The sequence below is a fragment of the Molothrus aeneus genome, chromosome 2 (genome assembly GCF_037042795.1).
Source record: "Molothrus aeneus isolate 106 chromosome 2, BPBGC_Maene_1.0, whole genome shotgun sequence".
NCBI classification, from domain to species: Eukaryota; Metazoa; Chordata; class Aves; order Passeriformes; family Icteridae; genus Molothrus; species Molothrus aeneus.
Window position 1 is genome coordinate 3,849,546 of NC_089647.1, and position 27,956 is coordinate 3,877,501.

Consider the following 27,956-nt stretch of genomic DNA (forward strand, 5'->3'; position numbering starts at 1 on the left):
GCAGAAAGAGTTTGGTTTGCTGAGGGACTTGAAAGCTCTCTGAGCAAATTCTTCTCAAGTTTTGAATTGAGCTTCACCACCCTTTTGAGATCTTCACTTGGATCTTCCGAAAACCTCTCTGAAAGTATGAATACTATCCCAGACTAATGTGAGACTTTAGGACACAGCTGGTTATTGTGTGTGTTTTTGTAATTTTAGGCACAAATGCATATTTTGATATGCCCTCAGGAGTACATTTTCATGCTGACTGCTGTCACAGCAGTTCCCTCAGCATCCCATCAGTTTCAGAATGTACTAAACTTCATCTTCTTCTCTTGTTTAGTTTATTTAGCTTATAGATGTGTAGAATTTAATTATGAAACTGGAATATGAGAAAAAAGCTTTCATAGTACTATCAAATTTTAACAATAAAATTAAAGTATCTTACTTATTTGATCATCTGTGTTGCACAATGCTGCATGGAGGAAGCCATTAATGCCAGGTTGTAAATGCAGATGAAACACACAATTCTTTAAAAGGCTTTATTAATCAGTAAGACACATTCCAAATTAATTGGATTGTTAGATCACACTGTAGTTGCCAGCTCTACTAAGCAGCCTTATCTTTGTGGCTGTGAGAAATGCAGAATATTCTTCACCAAGACTAATAAAATAGGATCCCCATTATGAATTGGAAATTAATTAACATAAGAAAACGCTGATGAATTTAGAAGGAAGTCTCTTTTTCTTCAAAAAATAAAGGGAGAACATACTTTCAGAAATAAAAGGCAAACTCAGAATGGTGTTGCTTTGAGACTGTAGGGTGTTTTTATTTGGGGGAGGTGCATGCACACTGTTACATGAAAACAGACACCCATAGGTGCAGAAGGATATGTCTATCTGTAGGGATTAAACTTAAGTACTGAATTCAACGTAATTCTTGTCCTCTGATTCATAGATTTGCTGGTTGTTTTTGTTCTATTTATGCTTAAGAAAAATTAAAAGCTAGTAGGTATATGTAAGCCTGATAGGCCTAAATATTCTAGGATTTCTTTGAAAAACACCCCTAACTATACATTGTTTGGATTTTTCTGGCTTTCCTGTTACTCTTGTATTTCTTTTCTGTCTTTCAGTGCAGTGGTTTTGGATTTCTATTACTTGAAATCCTCTATCTTTCTCTCCCAGTTTTTACAAAACTTGAGCAAATAGTTTTTTCATTAGTAATGAAAAAGTTTAAACTGCAAGACTGGTACAAGAGCTAACATTTATTTGTATGTTTCTTGGGTTTTAAATGTTTCTTAAACCTGGTAATTATGATCTTTACAGGTTGCAATGCAGAGGACGCCATAATTTTGAATTGGGGGGAAATGTAGGTGAAAATCCATGGTAGATTCTGTGGGCGTTGAACCCTAAAGAAAATTTCTGTAAATTCACTTTTGAGAGACCTGTTCCTTGTAGTCATAAGGAATAGCTGCAGGTATGCACTGACAGCCCCGTAGCCCAGGCAAATCCATTACAAATAAGAGTGGTAAATAATGGTTTTTAACAGTGAGATGATTTATATTTTTTATCTCAGTATGTTTTACATATGAATAAAGCACTTTTACTAAAAGACTGAACTGAAAAATATACCTTTTAAATAAAAGTATCTTTGCCTTTTTCCCAGTCTGCATCAGAATACTGATGCCTCTGTTTAGTTTTATTATGCAGAATATCAATTGCAGTTTTCTTACACTGTCAGAATTTAAATTACCAGAGGTCTGCAAGATTAGTCCTGCCTGGTGTGCTGAAGTTCAGTGTGCTCTATTTAGATGGCCTGCCTTAAATTTACATTTTCATAGGCACGCTTCTATTGTGGAAAGTAAGTAATATTAATTTCTAAGGAGGGGGAAAAAAAAAGGTGATCTTGTAATAAAATCTGTGATTGAGCTTGTGGAGCTCAGGGTGGAAGGCTGTGCAGCCACAGAGCCCACAAAACAGAGCTGCAATGCTCTTGTCACTAACCTTCCTCCTCACCTTCACAGATGGAGCTCAGCAAGTTAAAAACCCCCCAAACTTTATTACCCGTGCCCAGCAGAGTAAAGGTTGTTTTTCTTTCTCTGGCAATATTAATGACTTTCAGCTGACTGCATTTTAATTAAAAACACCAGGTAGCCTCTCTTGGCTCAGCACAGGGCAGTGCTGGCTTTCAGCATCTGTGGGCGCTACCTGTGCAAGTCTGTGTAGCCAGAGTGCGGGCCCTTGGTCCTCCACTCTTTGTATTTGGTTTTTTGTTTGGTTTTTTTTTTTTTTTGATGGGGATAATGTCAGACACAACTGAGTGACTCTTATAGACATGCATTCTGGAGTTTTTTGAGAAGTGAGGGTAGAAAATGGGCAAGAATTTGTTGCTGAAACAAGGACCGTGTTTAATCCTTGGAATTCAGAAATTCTTGTTCGAATGTTTGTTCATGCAAACTGTGCTTCTTTGGACAAATGCATGCCAGCTATTTTCACCCTTATCAACAGTGAAATGATACAGGAAATGCTATTTATCATTTAATTCCTAATTTTTGTTCTTAATTTTGTGTTTATGGAGAGGCCTAGAAACTTTGTTTTCTGACACCCATGCCCAGAGTGGCTACAGCTGCCTGGTGCAAAACATGTTACAGAAAGGGAAGGCAAAAGCAGCACTTACACACATCTGAAAATATTAATTAGTTCTAGGTACATTACATGCTTTTAAAGCCACATCTGGCCAGGAACTTGCATATGAGGATTCTAAAAAACAAAAATATGATGGAGTATGCTCTTTTGCACAGAAGAATAAGGACAGAAGGACAGAATGGATCAGACTTTCTTTTACTTCCCACCATGCCTGGGGAAGAACTCTGAATTAGACCAGCTATTTTTTGGTTGTATTTGCTGTTTTTATAAAGAGTTTTTTTCTGGAAATATACATGGGAATACCATGACAATACAATGTGGACAGGATATTCCTGGGACAGTTTTTTGCTGTTATTCATTTTTGCTTTACCAGGTAGATGAGGGCAGAATTGGAAAAAACATGAGATTCAGTTATGCATTTATCCATTTTTCCCATCCAGCCAAATCAAGGCTCTTGTATTCTGTTCTCCATGTTTCCTTTTTTGTTTTCTCTTCCCCTCGTTTCTCTCTCCTCTTTTCCTCTCAAACTCTACTGTGGTTTCAGGTTATAATTTTGGTTTGGCAGGGAAGCCTGGGAAAAAGTTATGAAGATAACAGCTTGGGGAGTATTCTGGATTAGTGGCCCTACCCAGTTCTTAAATTTTTCAATGACTCTCTCAGTGGTCACTGCTAGGAATAGGATACTGAAGCGGCTGGGGCTTTTCACTGTTTCTTTCTTTTTTCCACACTCCAACCCCCCAGTTATTTTACTCTTTCTTGTATAATTATATGAAGAACAAAATGCTTGGATTTAACAAACCTCTCAAAGATTAAAATACTGTTATGTAATAGACTTTGCGTTTTGTGTAAAGAAACTTTAATGGTATAAACACTCTTATGAAAAAGGTTAGAAATGGATGAACTACCTAGGTTTATATTTTTATTTATACTGTGGCTTTCTTAAGACTTTATGTGGACTGAAGCATGTCTCATCAATATTACCAGAGATTACTGGAGCGCTTTGTTTCTTTTAAGCATAAATGCCATTTTAAAATAAAATGTTGCAAGTAAGCAAAACTTGATATTAAAAGCTAAAAGAGCAGGCCCATGGGTCTCAGTTTGTATTAAATATTGCATGCAGTGCTATTGATTCGTGACACTGTAGCATAGTTGTTGGTGTTCTGCTATAGCTTTTCAGCAAACAGCAGTTTTAAAGGCCAAATATTCTTTGGGAGACTAAATTGCAGGAAAAAGCAGGAATCTATACAGTTTCTAACATAACTTTATTTGACAGCAGCATTTAAAATAGCATAAGTACCTGCTCATTTCAGCAAGGCAAATCCTGGCAACAGAAAAACCCCCCAAAAAACCCCACACCAGAGCTGATAAGGTTACTTTCTAGATGACCTACTGAAATCTAAATGATGTTTTGTGAAGCTGTGGGAGAAAAAAACCATAGGTAAAGGCAAAAAGACTTGAGTCCTTGATTTCAAAGATGCTGGAAATGCAGTTCCCAATAAAATGGGGTTTTTTCTGCTCAATTTTTTAGCCTTGCATTTATTTAAGCTTCCAACCAGAGCCTCTGAATCACCTAAGCTGACTCAAGAGCTTTATGTTTTATGTACAAGAGACTCGTGTATTTATTTTACTCTTAGATTCACTATATTTTTAGCACTCCATGGTTTTCTTCTTGGCAGAAAAATGTTTGGGTATAGCAGATGCTCTCCCCTATCAGATAAAAGCTGCTTTAAGTGACTTTCATCTGAAATTTTCAGTAATTTTTTTTATTCTTTTCCAATCTTGGGTCTAAGTGCCTCTCCTGTGTATATAAAGTTGATGCAGGAATATGCACATAGGGCAAAGAATGATGAAATATGTGAAATTATAGTGAGGATTTGTGTGAAATTTAAATGTTTTCTACAGAAAGTGGGATTTAAAGATCTCAATTCATGGGTAGAACTTTATTTCGTCTCTGAAGGGAACAAAAATATTAGACCCTACTCTTGAAGTTTTTAAATTCTTTTGCATGTGTTTATTGCGATTTTGTCAGCTTGAGGCTTTAGTATAATTTTCCTTTTTCTGTTTCAGTTGCACAAGTGTTACATCAAAGCTGACAGTTCATTCTGTGCCTGTCTTTTGTTTTGGTTACTGATCTCATGGTTTTGTATTTACAATGCTAAGATTAAGTATTTCTTGCTGTGCCAGAACAATGAGCAATGCAGCAACTCATCAGAGCATGAAAAAACTGATTGCTGTCAACTGTGCTGCTCTTCCCTCCCACATCAAAATCACAGGTTGTCCCAAAAAATCCATCTGATGTTTCTAATCTCCGGCAACTCTGATAGGTGAACTTGAGCATGCCTAGATTACCTGAACTGTCTAATTGGCCTTTGTGAAAAGTCACCTGGTTATTTTCAGAAGCCAGTATTGAATAGTGCGATTGAAATAAAAGTGCAGATTGTGAGGTTCTGTGACTTGTGCTGTTACGCCCATTTTATTGCTTTCCTGTTGTTGGTGGCAAAGATTAATGAAACTTTTATAAAGTGTGATAGAAACGAGAAGGGAAGTACATTAAACTACCCCAGCTTGCTGCACACTAATTATTGTGTCAGATCTCATTAGGGAACGGATGCACCCAGCAGACTCTGCTTGCTTATTTTAACATGTCTGCTTCAAGAAAGGACTCTGCAAATTAGAGAAGGGTTTTCAGGTCAATATTCTACATATGTCAATTTACAAAAGGCATTTTTTACTTCTAACTATCCTTCATCTCATGTCTCAGCAGAAGAGCAGAATAATTAAGGAAGAGTTTTACTCTGTTTGGGGCAGTGGTGGGTGGGAGAGGACTTGAATCCAGCACACTGTGGTGTAGGAGAATTCTTATTTTTGCAGGCATGTAGTTTCAGTAATTATGAGACTGTTTAGCAGATAATAGAATTTCATGGGTTTTCATATGCAAGCCTCTCAAACATGATAAATAAGGGCAGAAATCTTGAGAGGTGTTTTCATCAGAGTCAAAGCTTTGTATAGAAAAACAGGTATGTAAGAAAAATGTGCCCTTCATGTGGTTCTACATAACAAATGCAATGCAGCAAAAATAATGCAGTTATTTGTACATTAAATTGATAGAAATGGCTTGTTTCAGTCAGTCATATCTGTTCATTGTCTGTCTACTCCAACCTACATGGTTGGGATTGATGAAGAGGACAAAAATGTGGTTAAGGAATGAGCGATGGATTGCTGATATCTGTGATTATAAGGTTCTTCTCTGTCTCCTTTGGGCTGTGTCTTCCTTCTTGGGCAGCCTCAGTTCCTTGCTCCTTTGTGTGGAACCATGGATCCTGCAGCTTCTTCATTTCTCAGAGGTTCCTGTTTTTCTCTCCAGAATAATCAGGGTTAGTAGGAGGATGATGTATTCCAAGATTTTGCCCCAAATACAAATATGTGAAAGAGCCAAAGCTTTGAAGGTTGCAAGGCAATGTCATAAAAAGGGAGACGTGGTGCTCCTGATTACTTTTCCATTCTGTTGTTAAGAGGGAGTTGCAGAACTCAGATTTCTGGTTTGATCATAGGCTAGTGAAGACATTTTCAGGGAATTGGGAGTATTGTGTTTCTCCACTATTAACATTCTGTAGTAGCAAAAAGGAAGTAATTTATAAATGTCAGAAAACTACTAAATGGTCATCATGTAGTGAATCATTTGATTACAGCGATTTATATCTCCGTGATAAATATTTTGCCTTTAAAAAATGGCAGTTAGATGTAGTCATTGCTGTAGTCGCCAGGACAGTTCTTGGACAAGAGAGGAGTAGGAAGATAACAACTGAACGTGAAGTTGGCTTCTTTCTCCCTTTTCCTGCAGTTTTGGTTCTTGTCTAACCTCCTAATTTTGACATTGGATTGACATACTTTTCCTAACTCTCAAAGCTGAATTGTTCTGCCATCTTCCCTGGCCCTATGACTACTCCAACATTTGTATTCTAAAAAACTGGGAGGTCTGTTAAAAGCATGATTTTAATAGGAAAAAAACCCACTCAAGAGTAGTTGCTTCCTAGGAGAAATGTATAGCATTCTACAGAAAAGAGGCTAAAGATTTTAGTAATGTTCTTTAACTATGGCCTGCTTTTGGTGTGTTTTTTCAATGATATCAAATCAACTTTTATGAAAGCTTTTTTCAGTGTTTCATTCTTAGACCAGAAAGTCATGGTACTATTTTAAATAAATATGTGAAGAGCTTGACTGATGTAGCACAGTTTGGTTTAAAAAAACCCAAAACAAACAGCTTGTATTGTCCTTCATCAGAAACACCCTGTGAGGACATACACCAAAAAACCTTTCTCTTTTTACTGCTCTGAAATGACAAACATGACTGGCTTTTCCTTTAAAAGGATGTCCTGCTGGTAGGTGATATATTAACTAGAGGCACTGGACCAACATATCAACAATTGTGTTCAGCTGTAACTTAATAAAGCATTGCTCTCTTAGGGTCAAGTTGGTTTTGACAACAGAGAAAGTTCTGGAAGATAAATGTGCAAAGTGTAAGCTTTTGGTAAATTACAAAAGAACCTGACATCTAATTTGACCTCTAGTTGACATTCCATGACCACCCCCTGCCAGCTGCAGTGATTTTTATCTACACTGGGTTCCAAATAAAGCTCTAGGTTTCAGCTGGATGAAAAAAGTCTTATTGTACTTAAACACTGAAGTCAGGTATAGCAGTTGGAATTGCAGTATCTGGAAAATAAAAGGATAATTATTATTCCAAAAAGTAAAATTAAAAAAATTAAGCCAACAATAAATTAAGCTAAAGATTGTCAGCATGTATTTAGGTACCTCTTTGATCAGGACATCCCCCAAGCACAAAAGATGCTTGTTGCTTTGTGTTATGAACAAGACTGTTTTGGGAAGCCAGAGCTTGTTCTACATGTCTTGGGGAGATTGTGGTGTTCTAAGAAAACTGAACTGAAAATAGAGCAAGCAAATGTATAAATCTCTCCACAACTCTATAGGTTGTTTTCCTTCAGAAACCTGAACAGGAGACCTGTGAAATAAATGTACTTACTGAAGCTCTCCATGTCTTGTCATAAGAAGTTCTTTGTTAAATACCTTTTAGCTGTTTTCTAATTTGGGTGAACCTAAAGGGATTACAAACCTACATAAGATATCCTGGCCTGCCTACCAACTAAACTGAAATACAGTCAAATGAAATTTTCTCCTTTCTCCCATTAGCTCTGCCAGAATTTGATTGACAAAATTACTTTTCATGTAGCTGAAAATATGAGTAATGAGATAACAGAGGTTGAAAGAGGATGGGAGTTGTTATTATTATAGTTCACATCTCTTCTTTTCACACACAGGACCATGTAGAAATGAGATGTCTGAGAGTTTGTTTTGATGATGCACTCCTCGACTGTAGTGAATGGAGTGGGTTTAATGCCAGCTTATTTATAGCATAGGATAATTAAGAGCTTGATGCTCCCTCCATTTGTGCACTCAGAAATGGGAGGAAAGGAAGGAGCACTGGGGAAGGGTAGCAAGTTATTTTCTTCCAGGGCATTTTAACAAGTTTGACTGAGCCTGAGCTCCCTGAGGAGGCAGTGCTGCTTTACAAGTGCTCAGTAAATAAGTGATTACATAAGAAGGATCAACAACTTGATATACTGAAAAACACTGGTAATTGTTTTATTTTCCTTTTTCTTCCCTTTTGTTTTTTCCTCTGTTCCTGTCTTGGAGTTCACAGACTATAGATAAGGTTAATATAGATAGCTTTTTTTTCTTTTAAAAGTACTGTAGGCTTCTCATTTTTATGTATTAATTTCTCAGCACATTTTGGACACTTTAAGGATGTTTGCAACCTGTAATAGAAATTATTCCTTAGAGTTTTTTGGCATGGCTCTGTTTAACCTAGTAAGTGAGTAAGGTTGTAATGCATGTAGCTGAAATACACAAGCCTATGAATTTACATACAAATAAACTGAGCTGCTACTGATGATGTTATGCAGTTTGCTCCACTTGTAATAATTGGTTCTTCTGTTCACCTCTCAGATTTTATTTCCAGAGGTTTTAGGCTCAGTTAAATGGCAGGATATAATAATGCTTTTGGCTTTCACTGGAGTATATCAACATGATCCCTTGCAAGCCAATAAATATAAGTTTGTGCCTTTAATTAGTCACATAGCTCTAATCTTAGTTTTCCCCCTTTTGATCCTCTGCCTGGAAGGGATAAGTAGCTTGAGAAAAAAGAAGTCATGAATTTGTTATTTGTAGTGATAATGCTTGTTAGGATGATGGTGGGAGGCTGGAGGTGATTTATGAGAGATGCAAGTGTTCAGTTTTCCGGCAGCAGTTGGGTCACAGGTATTCCAGCCAGATGTGTGCCACAGGAATGGGCTCCATTTTACCAGGCAGCACAACAGCTGGAGGGGAATGGAGAGTGGTTCTGAAGGAGCCCATTAGTAAATGCCCAAAGGAAGAGCTGTGCTGCAGGGGAGCTTTGCAGTGTCATCAGTTCAGCTCCTGTGGGTAGTGTCAGATCAGGGCATCCACACTGATACAGCTCTGACACACAGCATGCTGGTAAAAATCACTGATCTGTCGCTTCACCTTCCTCTTAATACCTTTAGTTTTGCTTCTTTAGTTTTATGTCTTTAGGCTGAATTAATGCCTTTGTGTTTATAAAGCAGTCCACAGATGAAAAGCCTTACATAGCTGCTTTGTGTAATTATTATTTTTAAAAAGCCTTACATAGCTGCTTTGTGTAATTATTATTTTTAATTGTGTCCATTTGTATAATTTCAATTAGAATCACTAATGGACTAGTACTAACTCAGTAAGAAGTAGAAAAGGCAGGATTTTTTTTTCTTAATTTAAAAGAAAGTAGACTTTAGAAAAAACTGGGGAGAGATGGAAGAAGTGGACAGATATTCTTCTGGGTTTCAGTTCATCCATATTAACCTCATTGCTTGCTAGTTGCAGGAATTTAAGTATGCCAATGCCCACATAAAAACAAAACCCTCTGAGATCCACTGCTTTTCAGTGGGAAAACCTGGAGCTTGAAAAGGTATTTATACAATTTCTGCCATCAGTGGTATTGAAATGCTTATTTTCCCAGAGTGACTAGTCAGGAAATGAAAATGGGAAGCTCTGAGTCATAGCCCTCATTGTGGGTGCACATAGCCAGGACCACTGGTGTGCTGGGGATTCTGTGCTATTCACTAAAACTCCACTGCTTGGAATGGTTAAGGCAAAAAAATCTTCCTGCTGCTGAAGGAGAATTTCAAATATCAGAATCGTAGATTCAAGGCAGGGGAAAGCAAGTAAAACAGAACTGATATTTGGAAATTTGTGCATTCAAGTGAGATTTGTGATGTGATGCAATGCACAGTTTCTGAGGAGTTTAAGTGGTGAAAGCAGTCATTTGACTCAGTATGTGCATTATATCATGGGGCAGACAAGGTCAGCTCTCAAACTGAGGGCTGAGGAAATCTACCAAGTATCTCTGCCTGCCCTAAAGTTGTTCTGGCTTCCCAGCAGGCCAGCCCAATTAAAGTTCGTGGAAAGTGCAGGTCTGCCAGGAGGGGAGTTTATGGCCCAGCTTGGCTACCAAGGGGCTCAGTGAATCAGAGCCAGTGCAGTGGTGATGTGACAGCCCAGGGCTGCTCACAAACACCTGAATAACATTAACAGGCAAACTCCGAGTTAGTAGAAATTTCTAAACTAGAAATGTAGCACTTGCTCGAGGTTTGTTATTTGGGTTTTTTTTCCTTAAAGCTTCCTCCACACTGTTTTTTTTTGTGTTTCTAAATACCTGAGGACACACAAACATTTACCACAACATTATCTGTGCTATTTTGGAGATCCAGCAAGGTCCCCCAGGCCACATAGCGGATGCAGACAGTTATTGTGCAGCATTACCAAAGTACCCAGTGGCTTCACTGAGCAGTGTTGTAGCATTCTGCTCCAGTTACTCCAAGTGTACAAGGTGCTGGGAGAGGCAGAGCCAGGATTGCTGCAGCTCCCCATATTTAGGAAATAAAGCAACACAGCAGCAAAGAAATTTTCTGCTATTAAACAGCTAATACTTGATGGAGCTTGATTGGATTGTACCTACAGTATCATTTAGTTACTTTGTAGTTATAATTTATTTCTCAGTCCTTCTTGGTCTTATTCCCATTAAAAGGAAGTATAAGCATTAAACACTAATGTATTTTAAGTCGTGATACATCTCATTTACTAATCATATTTACTAATTTACTGCTATATTTAATAATGTAGTGATAGGACAGGGGAGAATGGCTTTAAATGGAAAGAGGGCAGCTATAGGTTAGGTATTAGGAGGAAGTTATTTCCTGTGAAGGTGTTTAGGAACCAGAACAGGTTGCCCAGAGAAGTTGTGGGGGCTGCAACCTGGCATAGTAGGAGTCCCTGCCCATGGGTGGTCTTTTAAGTCCCTTTCAACCCAAGCCAGTCTGTGGTTCTATTGAGTGACCAAACTTGATCCTTTCATCCACACATCTATTATTCCACAGTAGACCCCTGTGTTTCAACATGTGTGTGTTGATGTTTAGAGCTGTCATATTCTTCAGGTATTCCTGGTTAATCCCATAAATCTCAATCAGCCAAGTGAAGGTGGCTGGGCTCTTGTTCCCCTTGCTGTGCCAGCATCAGCATTATTCTGTGTTTTATCACAGCAGACTCTGCAGCTGCTGGCAGCTAAATGTAGCACACAACTATTGTGATTAGCCAGACCCAGCTCTATTCTAGTGAAAGATACCTGTAAAACCACTGGGTTATGTATTTTTTATTATTATTTCTTTTGTAAGCCAGAGGCCAGCAGGGAAGGTCTCTATATCACAGGTCCCAGGGACAGTGCACTGCCAGATTTTTGAAGGGCACACAGCAGGGTTGAGCATTATGAGTTGTAGTATCTTGAAAATGTGTAGACTTTGTTCTCTCACTTTCCATTCAATTCTGAATACATTGGTAGTGTTGCATTACAAAGGGATGAGATTCCCCTGGAAAGGTGATCAGCAGCACTTTTCACAACTGATTTGTGGCACCTCTCACCACCTGCTGAGGTTTTACTGGTGTCTCATTTCAAAAGCATTGCACACCATCCTTGCAGATCCTTGGTGCAAGTCATTGAGTCTTTTATAGTCAATAAAGCATTCAGGGAAACAATGGTCTTGTTCCAGAGTGCTGGGAGGGGAAGTATTTTATATAGTAGTGGCTGGTTTTAATGGTATTTCAGTTTATAATAAACAACCTTCGTGTATGCATATGTGTGTGAATTCTTTTGGGTTTTCTTCCCATTTTTCTGTACATATCTTTTCTGAATGTAATTTTTCATTATCTGTTATGGAAGGAATTATGTATTATTCTCTCTGCCTTCTGTTTTATATTTTCTCTGCCCTGCCCAGACAGTATGAACATCATCATTCTATGTGTAACTTTTTCATTGGTGCATTATCATGCTCCTGTCTAAATTCTGGTCAGTCAAATAAATGGATTGCCTCACTAGCCTGAGTCCTACATCAGAGTAGGTATTTTGAGATGTAAATACATTTCTTATCATCTTGATCTTTTCTAGTAAATACACAAAAGTCTTTGTTCAAGACCTCTGATGCCCTTTCCTTCTGGAACAGTCCTGATTCACTCTCCAAGGCTGGAGCAGGGCTGTCGTATTTTGCCTGCTGATCCTGAAGTCCTATGCTGGCTAATCCCCAAGTGAAAGTCAATTGTTTCATGTATCTGCAGTTGGTCTCACTTGAATTCCAGGGTTCATCTCCCAAATCTCACCAAATCCAGGTCTTGCTTGCCTGTAGCAAACATTTATATGAACCAGAAGAGTTTTCAGAGCAGAGTTGGATCACCTGGAGCAGCTCATCTCTCATTTGTTCAGTACTTCATGTAAATAACAGAAAAGCAACTCACTTTTGGACTTCTATTTTGAGTGCATTAACAACTTTCTCTCCTGTGTTCTCTTGTTTATATTGCCCTAACTATTCTTTATTTATTCAATTCTGATTTTATTTTCTTTTAATCATGTTTACTTCCACAGATTTTTGGGGGGTTGCCCTCTTACTCTCATATTCTGTGGATTAATAGAAAATAGATGTCACAATTTCCTCTAATCCTGCATTGTGATTGTCATTTTAGTTCTACAGAGCTAATAAAATTGTGCTACATATCACTGTTCATTCCCTAAACAACTTTAAACCACCTCAACTTTAAATGTAAGAACATAAGTAGTTCAGTTGCTGTTCTATTTTGCCAGCTACATCAACCTGTACTTGCCAAGACAGATGCAAATAGCTGAGGAGTTTTGTCTGTTTTTTTTTTTCAAATAGACATATTTTGGAAGTTCCTTTTTTTCACTCATCTTTGGGGGTCTGAGCACATGCTTTCGCATACAAAGTTTTAGATCTTGGGAAAAGTAAAGCCAAAGAAAAATGAGTTAGTGGGAAAGGGGGAAAATATTACCTTGATACCTTTAACTTAGAGCAATTCTGTAGCTCTTTTAAATATTCTTTAGTCTTGCTGTTTTCAATGTCATCATAAATGCCAACTATGCCCTTAAAATGTTCATTTCCTAAGCACATTACTTTGAGATGAATTTTTTTCTTCAGTTCTGTGATGTAGTGTGTAGCTGGTTTTGCCTGAATGTTAGTACAGCAGTGCGATGTGTAAATGTGCATTGTTAGATGGCAGCTGCATGCCAAGTGCAAGTCCTCCTCTGGTGTTTCCTCATTTGGACCTTTCTGATCTCATTTTTATGAAGATCATCTCACTGGAGATTAGTATAAGGGAATTTTAGAAAACCTTTAAAACTCTCTTTATTTTTACTGTTCTGCTTGTTTCCATGGAAATGGGAATGTATAAGATTGTCAGGAGTGAACAACTGAGTGTTCTACATGTGTAGATTTCATTAGGTGACTCCCAGCTGAGATCTGGGATGACCTAAAAAAGTAGTAAACCACTTAGTGGGGTAAAAAAAGAGACCAATTTAGAGAAAACACTATATGCATTCTTTTTGTCCTCATTGGATGTGGTAAGTCAGAAAATGCTTATTTAACTCTTATGGGGTACATGAGTTACATGAACACATTTGCAACTTTCATCAGACTCTTTTTCAGGGTAGTAGCAGTTCTGTACAACAAAAACAGTCCATCCCTTTGTTAGGATGGACTTTTTAACTGTGACCTGAGCTCTCTCAAGTGGATGTTTGTGGGCAATGAGGGATATAGATGTCAGAAAATTGCATTTCTAAAGTTCAGGTTCACTGAATTTTCAAATGTCAGCCTATGTTTGCGTGTAAGAAATAGTTGACAATTCCATTTCTGAAATTACCTCACTTGCTGAAGCCAAGAGAGTAAACCAGATCTCTCTAGCATGAACCTTATATATTTGTTCCTCAGTTTAGAATAGAAACCTTCCTCTTGCTGCCAGGTAAGAATAAAACTTATCACCACTGAGGATTTGCCTTAACAGTTGTATCTTCTTAGCAGAAAGTAAAATGCAGTACAGCTCAAGTCAACAGGTTTTGCTCCCCAGTTTCCTACCTAATATTATTTTCAGACTTCTTTCACTACTTCTTCCTTCAGTTCTCTGCATGGAAAGCCACTGCTTATCCTTGTGTGTTTTGCTCAACAAGTGGTTTGTGTAGAATATTTTACCCAGGGGTGCCATTGTGTGCCTAATACCCAGATGTGTTCATGTTAAGTCAGCCACAACCTTCTCTTATTCTGGGGTGAGCTCAGATACACTGGTTAGGTATGTGCAGGTGCAGAAACCTTCATTTTTAGAGAATTATCCTTAGAATAAAATGATAAGGATTTCTTGCTTAGAATACAAATTTTGCTGCATTTGTAAGAGCAGATGTTTTCTTCCATAAACTGGTGAGTGAGGACATTGATTGCTTATGCCCATGTCCCCTCTTTTTTCTTAAAACGATGAAAAATATCAATAAAGAATCTTGAGGTGTGCAGGATTCTAAAATTGCCATCCCAGGTTACCAAACTGCTGCTGGGCTCGGTGCCTCAATAGCTGTTATCTGAGATTAAGAACCCAATATTAATCCATCAATCAGTGTGACAGTTTGTGGGAGAGGTGTCTTTCACTATATGTGAAGTTTACCTTGGTATCAGCTCATTAGGAAGTAGATATTTTCAACTGCTTGATATATCTACCCTTATTAATTGGAACAGCTTTCAGTAGTGATGTGTACTAAAAGGTTCTTGCTGATTTCTTTAAAATATCCAGTGTCCTGTTTTAAAATAGAATAAAAAATTTTGGGATCCATGAAGCTAGTTTTCAGTGTTATATAGCTTATACCAGCTTAAAGTTACATTATTTTCTCTTAATAGTGTTCTCTGTGGGGCTGTTGGATATTAGTGAAATTTAAAAATGAGAGGTTGTGAAGTAGTTTGTAGATGTATAGAAACAGCCGAGACTTTAACTAAAATCCCAGCATGGCTTGTAGCCTAATCTCATATTTTGTACTTAGATGTGATGACTAATCTTGGATTCTTCTCTCCCTCAATAATCAAATTGAATGATCTTCTATTTGAGTGATTTACTCCTCCTTTATGCTGCATGTAAAAATGTAAGGACGTAGCCATGCTGGTTTTTATTCCATTTCTCAACTAGAATTTTGAAGTCTTTCCTCCAAATCATGCTTTTATAACATTCTTTTCCCTAAGTCCTGCAACTCCAGATGTAAGAATTTGCTTTATGCTGCTGCTGCTTCCCATCAGTATTAGCAAAGGTTTTCCTCATTTGAAAGGATTGTAATCAAAAGGTTTTGAAGGTAGAGCAGCACATTGGGATGGGTGAAGTTTGAAGGAAGTCTGAACTGTCAGCTTGTCGAAACCAGACAACTCCTGCCAGCTTTTGTGAGTGTCAGGTCAGGGATTTTTGTGCCACCTCATTCCTGTGCAAACATCACCAGTGAGATGCTTCTGTTCATTTGGTTTTGAAGTTTTGCACAACTTAAGATTTGATTAAATTGGAACTATAATATGAAATGCACCCAAAAGAAAACCAGTCTGTGTTTGGTAAATTGTTTGTTTTTTTGTTGACTGCATGAAATTCAATTGCTGCCTTTCCTGACTGTTTTTATCAGATGAGAAATGCAACTCTCAGGTAAAATTAAAAGCAGATTGTATTTCATGCAGGGAGACTATGTCCACTATCACAGACTGAGTTCTGTCAGACTTTTCAGTCACTGAAAGTGACATTTTGGGGTGGTCGAAGTCACCTTGTTTCCACTCAGTATCTAGGACTGGTACATAAGAGCACGTTCTGTATTTATAACCATACATTACCCAGCATGGCCCAGTGCAATGGCTGGGTTGAGATGTTTCATGTTAACCTTTTTCCAAGTATTTTATACGTATGATGTTTAGACTACTGGCTCTATTAAAAAATTTTGCGGATTTTAAACATTTTTCTTGCCCAAAGGTAAATTTCTCTGAAATAGGAGATCTTAACAGGCTCTCTGGGAGCACAGTGGAAAGGCACAGGCACAAAGCATGAGAGATCTGCTTTGAATGGACTAAAGCCCTGTCCATGTTTGATCAATCCGTTTTGTTTTATTCTTTGAAACCACTTATCGAAGTGCTGAGCCTTTACTTTCCTACAGAAGTGACAGGTTTATACTATTAACTGCATGGTTAACAGCTAACTTTAGGGCTTTAATTTCTTAGTTCAAATTGAGATATTGATTCAGAGTGAATATATAAATATTTCTGAGGAGAATCCCCTGGTAAGAGGAGGGTATTTTGGATATTTTTTTCTTCCTTAATAATTTTAAGAGAAGTATCATATTGAGGCTTTTGAATTAAGCTGGCCTATGCCAGTTTGGAAAGATCTTTTCTATTTTAAAAACAACATTGTTTTGTTAAAACAGATGACTACTTCTTAATTCTGTTTGGTGTGCTGGAGATGTTTGGTGGTTTTATAGTTCATTTTTCTTTTTGAGACTTCTCTGGAGCGCCTCATCTTTCTTTTAATGTGCCTTTAATGTTGGTTGGTTTTGGTTCTTATTTTGAGATTTTTTTTTTTCCTGCTGCTTCTACCCCTAAAAGCTAAGCTAAAACTTCTGATGGGATACAGTATTTTTGGGTAGAGAACTATAAATAGTTCTGTGTTTTGAGAAAAAAAAAATATCTCTAGTGGTATATTGATATCAAGACTGCTCAGTAGAAAGTTGATTCAGTTATATTGAAGCTATTTTTGGGATGCTGGTAATCTTTTGAAGTAGCAGGTTATATAATGAGTTAAGCATTTGGTGAGCCTTTGATATAAAGTATTTGGAGATAAACATAAAAATATAAACATGGCCTTTATGTCCTTCTCTGCTAGGCACCACTCTGTTTTTATGTTTTTATTAATAGAAACTTACGTGGAGTTTCTGAAATCAAACTTGTGTCGTGTTCTGTAGTTATTTTCTTTTAACTACTGACTTTCCACTAAACTTGAAGTAATTATTAATAATTCAGCCACCTATTTTTCCTGTTTTTCAAACACTTTTATTTTCTTTTCAGTGGGATGCCATAACTGAAATGGATGAACACAACCGTCCCATCCACACTTACCAGGTGTGCAATGTGATGGAGCCCAACCAGAACAACTGGCTGCAAACCAACTGGGTCTCGCGCGACGCCGCGCAGAAAATCTACGTGGAGATGAAGTTCACCCTGAGGGACTGCAACAGCATTCCCTGGGTGCTGGGGACCTGCAAGGAAACGTTCAATCTCTACTACATGGAGTCAGATGAGCCCCATGGAGTAAAATTCAAGCCAAACCAGTACACCAAAATTGATACCATAGCTGCTGATGAGAGCTTCACCCAGATGGATTTGGGTGACCGCATCCTCAAGCTCAACACGGAAGTTCGTGAAGTTGGGCCCATCAACAAGAAGGGATTTTATCTGGCTTTCCAGGACATTGGAGCGTGCATTGCTTTGGTGTCAGTCCGTGTCTATTACAAGAAATGCCCTTTCACGGTCCGTAATTTGGCCATGTTTCCTGACACCATTCCAAGGGTGGATTCTTCCTCACTGGTGGAAGTACGGGGCTCCTGCGTGAAGAGCGCTGAGGAACGCGACACCCCAAAATTGTATTGTGGGGCAGATGGGGATTGGCTGGTGCCTCTGGGACGATGCATCTGCAGTGTGGGATATGAAGAGCTGGAGGGCTCCTGTCATGGTAAGAAAACATTGTTTGATTTTTATTTTTATTTTTTTATTTTTAAGAGAAGTAATATGCTGTTGTGTTCTCTTCCACTGTCCCATAATAGTTTCAAAATTACTTGAGAATAAGGTGTTTTTTCTGTGGTAATGGTTGTGAAGAATATCTCAGTGGCTGCTGAGGCTGTCTGCTGTGGTTCAATGTTGGCTTTATAGCAAAAAGGGGGAGAGAGAGTCTGTACCCATCCTTTACAAAAATGACTCTGCTATTTCGCTCAAGAATTTCTCAGATTGAATGGTGTTAGACAAGCTGCACAGCAACCTTGGATAATAGAGAGCATTAAAAGCACTATGCACTGTAATCAGAAAATGAAATTCTCTTTGTTGTTTGATCTTGCTGGCATTAATTATCAAAATACACTCACTGCAAAGATACAATGTTGACAGTGCCATTATTGGAAGCCAGCATAATTTTGTACATAAGGTCAAAAGGTTTCTCTCTTAATGGGATAAGGATTTTCTCTGAAACTTTAATGCTGAATGAATTCCTGTCCATTATGCAAGTGAGTCATACACTAGATCTGTACATGAGCAATATAGGCAGCAGCCAAAATCTACCAGAAATGTTTTCTGCAGTACATTGACTCCACTGGTTTATTCAGTTGGTCATCTGATCTGCTGAGCAGGACCTTCAAAGTGAAATGGAGTACCCAAAGCCACGAGTTTTTGGGTATTCTTACCTAGTTACCCCAAGAATTACAAATTACTGCTTTAGAAAATTCTAATCTAATAGAGCTTCCGCATATTTTGAAATAATTTTCCTAGGTTGATGTTGTCCGTTTAACTTGTACAGTGAATCTAAATTTTTATGCTTTTTTTTCTGACAGTTTTTCAGAATACATTTGTCTTGCATTGCTTTGTGAATAAGATGCCCAAGGCAAGCCCAACTGCAGGAGATGCTTTCATAACTAAAGAGCACAATTTAATTTCTGTAGTTGTTACTCTGCAGTGTGTAAACCATGAGTAGAAGAGTTCCTCCTGTTCAGGGTGCCCACATTTGTGCCAGAGCTGGTGGTGGAGATGCATGTTTGGACAGCTGGCAGTGCATTGGTACAGTGGTATTTTTTCAGTGTGACTGTTGAGAGTTGTGAACTGAACCATGATGTGTGTGTTGATAGACATCTTTCAGACAGCCATAATATTCTACTTTGAGACTTTGCTTCTTGGCTGAGACATGAATAACAAATTAAGAGTTTAAAAGAGTTGTTGCTTGTTAGTAAATCCTGAGAAAGCTTTAACACCCATTCAATAAAATAAATACCTGAATATTACAAAAACTCTGAGGGGAAAATATTTAAAATTTACATTGAGCTTCTTTTCAGAGAACTAGGGAGTTGGGAACTAGGTGGGAAAAGAGTAGAAGCCACTCTATCATAGCCTGATAAGACCTGATCTATATTTATAAAATTTTCACATCTTTTGGGTCTTTCCCCCAAAGCCCTTTTGCCCCTCCCATTCCCCTGCTGGAGTTGTTGCAAATCTGAGTCTTGTAAGTATATTGCACCATTCTGTCAGTGTTTTGTGCAGGCATAATCTGTGACATACTCAGCCATTTCTTTCTTCTGCATGAAAATAGACAAAATAATAATTTTGCATTTTGAAGTCTGTTCTGGAAAATAATTGGGCGGTGGGAAATACTTGTTGATACTTTAATATATTTTTCCTACTTGCACATGGTGTCAAACTTTTTGTACCTCAGCCTGTGGCTCAGTGGGGAATAAGCAGTTCATGGCAAATATGGCTTATCTGTCAGAGAATATAAAGAATAAATTTCTGTTTTGATATTTGTGGAGATACAGACTCTATTCACAAAATACTAAATGGCATAAGGGAAGATATTCTGCCATTGTCATTGCTCATCATTTTGCAAAGCAGCAAGAATGGGAATAAAACCAGTCTTTGATCAGTTTTACTGCTGCTGTTAAAAATCATAGGTTATTTTCAGCTGCCTAAATCTCATTTACCTACTTTCCTAACTGGCAACATTTCAATTATTTCAATATATGTCAGATTTATGCATCTCTCTCTGTGGATCTCTCAGTATTCCCTATCCATTGCATTTTCTTGTAAAAGCATCATTTCAGAGCCAAAGTGTCTGAGAAGAATTCCTAACTGGATTGAAAATATCCTTACCTGTTAAATGTATACCCAAATGTCTACAGTTAGTTCAGAGGCATATTAATAGGGAATTTTTCAGTAATTTGGGACTAACTTCCTTTTCTGAAGTCAGTGGGGGGGAAAGTGGCATTGACTGCAAGAGATTCCCAGGTACTTGTTTGTTCTGTACTTTTTTTAATAGGATAATCTGGAATATACCCATCTTTTCTAAGTTTACTATGTAAACAATCAGTCTTTGATTTGAGTCTACTTTTCAAGATTTTGCCTTCAAAATCCTGAAATAGCAACATCACTCATATGTTCTGTATCTTTAGGCATAATAAATTAGAACCAGTAATTTGGTAATGCAGATCAGAAATGTCTCTGATATGAACTGCTGGCTTTGCTAATTCATTTAAATCAGCCCCAAGTTTCAGGTTAGAAGGAGGAAATGCTGCTAAGGATTCTGGTAAACAACAATTAAAAGTGGCATGTTCAATACTCTGTGTTCTCTGAATGTCAGCCCAAGATACAAGTTGTGCTGAATTTAGCAAATGTATAATATATACAGGTCATATCAGGACTTTGTGGTAGGGTTTTTCACATAGGAGCAAACAATCATGACAAGGAACCTTTTATAAACTTAATCATAATGGTTCAGTTCTGTTAGGGCATGATATAGAAATAATTGGATGACTGTTAAGAGAAGTTTGACTTTTTAATGATTTACCAGAAATTATCTGCATTATTCAAGGTTAGGAATTAATTGCAAAGAAAAATTCAATTATATATAGCAAATACTAATTATTATGGTAATTTCAGATTTTATTTTAGTCTTAACCAACCAAACACAGTGCAAAAGTGTGTATTGCCAGCCATAAAAAACTGATTCTTCTTGAGGAATATGTTTAGGAAGCCACCACTTCCAAAGTGGGGTATATTTGGAAGGAATGCTAAGTGTTAAGAATGTAAAACAACAGACACTGACAGACTCACCTGGCTTATTTTAATTGAGACAAATGGAGTAAGAAATGAAAATATGAAATTCAAATTCTCTGACCTTGAGTTGACTGAACAACACTTCCTAGGGATACTAATGCCTGAACACATGGAGTTTTTAATTGAACAAACAGTTCTTTCCATTATTCATCACTTGAATTTGTGGTAATGTTTCAGTGTTAAGATTTCTGCTTTGGCAGCTGATCTTTGTGTTCTTTAGCCTTTCCATCTGATCCAACTGGAAATTACTGTAATTTTTCAGTTAACTAATCCCTTCCTCATATATATGTATATTTATATATGTGTATATATGTATGTATATACCTGTAGTGTGGCTTTTTTTTTGAGAGACCAAGCAGTTCATGTTACAGTTATGCTTTAGTTACCTGTGTGCTGGCATCAAAACAGGAAAAGGAGGGAATAAAGTACTCTGGAACTGCAAGATACAGAGATACAGTATTGTGTAAGGTTCCTTTTGGGTGTTCTTCCATGTGTTTATTTGCTCATGAGATCAGATCTTTACCAGGCACTGATGGAAGCATCTTTAAAGGAAACCATAGAAAGATAATTTAAATAATTCTTTTAATTGGTTGTCTTTTTTAAAAGTCTCTGTGACTTATCAGATCCATTTTTAAAAGTTGCATTATTTTTTTTCAAGTAAACAGCCATATATTTAATGAAATTTATAACAGATTTTTAACTTTGCTCTGAAAGGAATTCATGCTTCTTTCCTGTGCTTAGGCAGTGGAGGTCTATTTTACGTAATTTGTGAGTCTGCAGAGCTTTAGATGTCACCATTTCAATGGTAGTACTTGAAACCTTTGTGATTATTGGTGAAATATATTTTTCACTGAAAAATCTCATTTTTGGTCTTTGTAAGGCTGCACATCTCTGAACACTCAACACAAATTTTCTTTCAATTATGAGTATGGATAAAGTTGAATTGTGATTTGTCAATCCCAGATTGACTTCTTAGGTGGAACTGCTAAATAGTTGTTTTTAGTACAATGCAAGAACAAGGACAGGGAAAGAACCCAGAAGTTGTGCATATTAAAAATGTGTAGGTTAGAGTATGGAAAAGTAATTGATAATGAGCTCAAAGCTCTGAATGCATTTAACCACATATAGCTGCTAGCATATGGAAAAACTCTGAACTCAAGGCCTGTATACCTTAGAAAAAAAGAATATTTACAGTGGACAAAAATTTAAATTACTCTCTGTTCTGAGGGGACATTGCAGATGGTACTGGCAGCACTTTTAAGTTCCCGTATCCAGGTTTTAATTTCTAAGTGGCAGCTTATGTTCCAAGCTATTTCAGGCTGTATCTCCCATTTGTACTTTTTCCACTTGTGCAACAAAAACCATTTTGTCCTTAAGGCTTGCAATTAGTCTGAATTAAAACTAACATTGTTGCCTGGCTGAAATAGGAGGTAAATGAGGGATGGTGAACTGTGGCATGGATGGGATATTACTTACTGTCAAAAGGATGAATTTTTAGTGAGTGGTACTAATCTAGAGAGGTCTGACTTGGCTGGATTCAGTAATTTCACCTTCTTTCAACACTTTTCGGTTGTTTTGGTGGCTGTTTCTGGTTTTCAGTTAGTTTGTTGTGTTTTCATTTGTTTGGACATTTTAATTGTAGCATTTTTTGCATCATCTTTTCAGTGCCTTAAAAATGGGGGTATTTAAGTTAGTTACTGATTTTGATTTTTGAGGGGGTGGGTCTTTTTGGTTTTGGGGTTTTTTAGCGTGACAAAGTTGTAGGAATTAAATAAGTACCTGAAGGCACCTGTCTTCAATGACTGCCTGAGTTAACTGCCAGAAAAATCTCAGTTCCATATAAATTCACGTTGCAGCTCACAACCAAGCCTTTTTTACTTAATCTATAGCCATCTGCAGATTGTTCAGCTGGATAAACACAAAAACTATGATAAAACAGCTGAAAAGGGATGCTGCTTCAGAAGTAAGGATTTAAAGGACAAAAAAAGCCCTGTACATTTGATTTTAGATAGTAAGGAAGCACCAGTGATAATAAATGAACAAAAGTTGTTTGCAAATTCTTGTCATGTCATACTTGCATTATTTTGAGCAAATAAGGAACCTTACCCTGGTCACTACAACCTGGTTTCCAAAATATTTCACTCTAAAAATTCAAATCGAAGCTTTGATTTTGTAATTGCACCTAAATAAATTATGCATAAATAGAAAACTTATTGTTTGCAAACTGAATTACTGTTGGAAATTGCTGATTTTCACTCTGATACTGAAATGTGCATTGAATAGAAACCTGCTTTGATAGCAGAACAAGGAAGTCAGCTGAGGTTAAATAGTGAGTTTGAAACTGAAAAACTTCAATATTTTCTGTTTGTACACACGGACATGAAACTTCAGCAACAAAAGCTTGCTGATAACTCAAGTGTGTCTTGCCTCAGGTTTTGCGTTAGTGAATATTGCTGGATATTGATCCTACCAGCTATCCTTGATAAACAGTAGACAAAAATTGTCCAAGGGACCGCAGGGATTGATTTTGCTGTTGTGTGTGACTTGGTAACAGAGCTGCATGATTTGGCATTAGCAGCAGCCCACAGTAAATTAGTTACTTGCTCTTACTCTGCCGAAAGAAGTGCAGTGCAGCAGTGATGGCCACATGGAAAAATTGTGGCACTAATGGGAACAAGCTGTTTAACTTTTACAGAAAGTATAAATACAAATGTGTCTATACATCTGTTCAACTGTATATAGACTAAGTACATTGTAAAACTGTTTGTTATTTTTTGACTTGAAGTTTCTCCTGTGCTGCCAAAAAGCAGGAGGACTGACAGCTTGGATGCTGTAGTGTGGCAGGAGGGGAAGAAGGAATGCACTGACTCCATGTTATTGTCCTGTGTCCCTCACTGTCCTAGGATTTGTCTTCAAAATGTGTGTCACATCCTACAGACACTATCAGAAACTGTGACCTCCATTATTGGGTAATGCAGCTCTTCCTTGCTTGCCATGTTTGGGGTTTTTTTTCCTCCCTTCTTCTGGAAGTCATTAGCTAAAACTTCAGTTCAAACATTTCACATTAATTTGCCTTGGAAGGATGTTCATTGCACTTCACACATGATCTACTTTGACTGTTTCAACAATCAAATGTATCAAATGTGGCTGACTTTTGCTTGAGTGAAACCCTTGGCCTGCTGTATTTACTGCATGTAAAATTTCAGCATTGGCTGCTTGCATCTTCCTACAGCTGAGGAGCTTTTCCTGCAGCTGGAAGAGAAGTGTGGTGGGGGTTTTTTATGACTGAGTATATCCTCAGCACTTGAGTTTCCTCAATGTGCTGAAAATGTACATCTGTGTTTGGAGGAGGTCTTGTGTTGACCAACAGATGGAGGAGAGTAAACCCATAATGCTTCACTTAAAAAGCCCTGCTATCACTTGTGGAATACAAAATTACTTGTGCTACTCATGGAAGTTGCTAAGACTTGCGGAAGAGAAATCCTTTGTGAGGAATCTGTGACAAGCCTTGGCCCTAATTTACAAAGGAACACAACTGTGTGCACAGCACAATTGTGTTTTAAGGATTTCCATGGTCGTTTCTTATAGGAGAATAACAGTTCTGACACAATAATAAAGGCTTGATATATTTGTCTTTGGAAATTCAGTTTCTAGAATTGTTGTTATTCCTGTTGGAGCCCTGAAAGTAAATATAAGCTAAGAGAAAACATTTTAGTCATAGTGCTCAGTGAAAGTTTCCAAAGTTTTTACAGTAGATTTTTTTTCAATAATAAGAAATCTGACTCAATTTGTAGACTATATCTATCTAATTATATAATTATATTATATGTATTATAATGGCCTAGAAATTCTGAAAATCTAGGAATTAGTTTTTTTTCTGTTTGAAGATTTTTTTTTTCCTTAGGCTTCTGAGCAAAAGCACTTAAATTTGTGCTTTGAAATAATTGAAACATTTTGGAATATCATTATTATTTCAATGTGGGTTATGTCCCCTTCGAGAACCCATAAAGTGGAGATCCAAAATCTGAAGATAATCACTAGCATTTCCTCTGAGGCAGGTTATTAATCAGTAACACATTCACAAACAAGCCATAATGCATGTTCTGTAATGAAACTGTTCCTGTAGAGGTTTAGCATCATTTTATTCAGTCAATTATTAAAGCATTTGTGCTGAGAAATATAATTTCAAAAGTGATCAATAAGAGGTTTTCTCTGGCGTAGCCTAGGAATCACAAGCAGGAGTGAATGCGCAGAGAGATTTCTGAGGATGTTTGTCTTGAATACAAAAGGATGTGTGTGGGGGTTTAAAAACTTGAACTATATTTGCTTTTTGCAAGTCTCAGTAATAATGCAAATGAGACAGGATTTCCTTTAGCCAACACACTCTGCCTTTTCTTACTGAAACTTATAGTGGAGAATAATATAAAAATAAGTATCACTTGTCTTAGAAAAACTTACATAGACTCTAAGGTCATTCTGTGTCACAGAACAACTTGGATTTTAAGGGCAGTGGTATTCAAAAGGTTCTCAGAAACTGCACCAACCAAAACTTGTGTCCTGTGAGACTTTTTTTGGGCAAAGCAGTTGGGAGGCTGCTCCCAAGCCTAAGTTCTTACTAAATGGGAAAAAAACAAAAAAATTGGATGGCAAAGGCAGTACTGTTAATGACAAAATTTATGACTGACACCTTTGTATAAGAGAAAAGGGAAAGGAAGAAGAACTCCTGTGAAGGGGGAGGCACCACTTGGAGATTTTTCCATCCTCAGTAGTTTCAAGAGAACTCATGAAGATGGATTTGCTTTTGAGCTGCACTGCTGCTGAAGACTCTTGCAGGGCTCTTGGCAGGAGGAGAGGATCAGTAACTGGACCTCCAAAATGTCAGCTACCTTAGACTTGGATGGCAAATTCTGAGAAAGACATTCTAGACATAAATTAACAAAGATTGCTGTTTGACATGTCTCACAGTCCCATAGTGTTTTAGTAGATGTGCTGAAAGTTCGCTCTTAAAAGGTTTTGTGGAATTTTTTTTGTGTGGATTAGCTGCCCCCCCCCCCCCCTTAATTTTACTTTTAGGAGTCCCATCAGAACCCAGGAGAATATTCTGCTGGGAAGAGCCTTGAGTTTACTGAGGTTTCTGACCTGGAGAGAGTGGCCTATTAAGCAGATTGAAGTGAAAGATTCATTTCTATGAATCTTTCTATCCTACAAAGTAAATATCCCAGCATGGGGAGGTGATCCTTGGGACCCAACCTGCTGCAGTGAGCTTGTGCTGTTCTAGCTGTGTATCTAGGGATGTGTGCACTAAAAGCAGAATAAATTATGTAAAACAGGTCTCGTACCTAGCAGGGAAACATCTAACACAGTCAAGGACTGCACTTGAAATGTCTCTCTTTAAAGAAAAGTTGCTTCAAAGGGATACTGATCAAAGCATGAATAAATTCCCAAAGGACAGGGAAATGTATGCATAGAGAGATTATACTCCAAATGCTAACAATGAATGTTTAGCTATTTGGTATCTGGCTATTATATAATAATAGTTATGGATGTGAAATGTCTTAATTTTGCTGTGACAGCTTGACTGTGTTCCCAGATGTTAAATATTTCAAAGCTTATCTTACATATATTCATAAACAAGATGAAAGTGTTAATTCTAATTAAAATGATGCACAGTTCAGTAGCAGCCCTAATAAAGTCCCTGTGGAACAGTGAATTTAATAGCAGTCTATCTTTTATGCAGAATCAAAATGTAGATTTCAATTTTACTGTAAACCAGTCTTCAAGGAGAAACTGAGCAGTCAAGATCGAAGAACTGAAAAATTATATTAAAGAGTTATTTCAGTATGTACAGAATTTTACATACCAATATCTGTATGTAATGGTAGTTCAGAAAGAAATTGGGGGTGGGGGGGGTACAAGCAAGCAACAGCTCATCCCAAATTTAAAGACTGTCCTGAAGTACATATTTCACTTGGTGAATATTTATAGGTTGTGCTTGTGGTAATATTCCTCATGATATTTCCATGTTAAAGTTTTTCTTGCAATTATTTTTAATCAATATTTGAGAAACCACTGTGTTTAAATGTAGTTTAATACTTACACACATGTGTATTCAAGATGCCTTCATAAGGATAGCAAGAACTTGAGTGTGGAATTATTGGGAGGTGAAAGACTGAAATAAAAGACATAAAAGTATTTTTTTTCATTTTAAGGCAGAACAAATTTTCCACAACATTTAACAGAAAAAAAAGAAGGTCAAAAGTCAGGAGATGGTAAGGACTCTGAGGAGAGTCCAAGGGGAATGCCTGGAGACAGGGTTGGTTTGTAGCATTTAGGATACCAGGAAAGGCAAATCCCAGATTATGAGGAAATGTATATTTTTCTTTTCAAGATATGAATAGGGATTCTTTGACATGCAGTAAATTAATAATGGGTTGAATTACTTCTGTGTGTATTTCTTATTTTGAACTAGGAATTATTACCATTTTGCCTATTTATCTCAATTTAATATTATATTCCCAGTTAGTGCAATTAGCAGATCCTGTTAAACTGTGTTAGTAAGAGAAATTCTGTGAAGGAATTTCATTTTGCAGAAAGTCTTTTTCAATTCTTAAGAAAGACCTGAATTCTCTTCAGACGAAAGTTCTGGAGGAAAATTTAGATTGATCAGAGCTTTTTTTTCCTTCTATGTTCTTTCCTTACAAAACATTAAGTAAACTGATAGTACAAAAAGAAAAAAATTACAAATTCTTAGTGCAGTATAGAAAATTTAAAACTCCATTTTAAGAAGCTTTTGGATATGTTGGATTTTTTTTGTCTTTACTGCAATCACATGAAATGTTTAACTTTTGTCACAAAATCAAATTCTAATCACAAGGGATTAGTATTTGGGGTTTGAGGTGCTCTTGTTTGTTTCAGTTTTTGTGGTTTTGTTTCTTTAAGTATTTCACTTATATTATTTTGGGTTGTATAAGCTACATTGGTTTTGTTAACTTGATCAGGTGACTAA

General features: G+C 37.2%; 1 protein-coding gene across 3 annotated transcripts in view; it reads left to right on the forward strand.

Annotated features, from left to right (window-relative positions):
* The window catches only part of EPHA6 (EPH receptor A6), a 372,264-nt gene that overhangs the window by 66,935 nt on the left and 277,373 nt on the right, over positions 1-27,956 (forward strand). For all 3 annotated transcript variants that reach the window (XM_066571876.1, XM_066571877.1, XM_066571878.1), the window contains exon 3: positions 17,150-17,813. In XM_066571876.1, the coding sequence (XP_066427973.1) occupies positions 17,150-17,813 (664 nt within the window). The remainder of the gene's footprint in view (positions 1-17,149; positions 17,814-27,956) is intronic.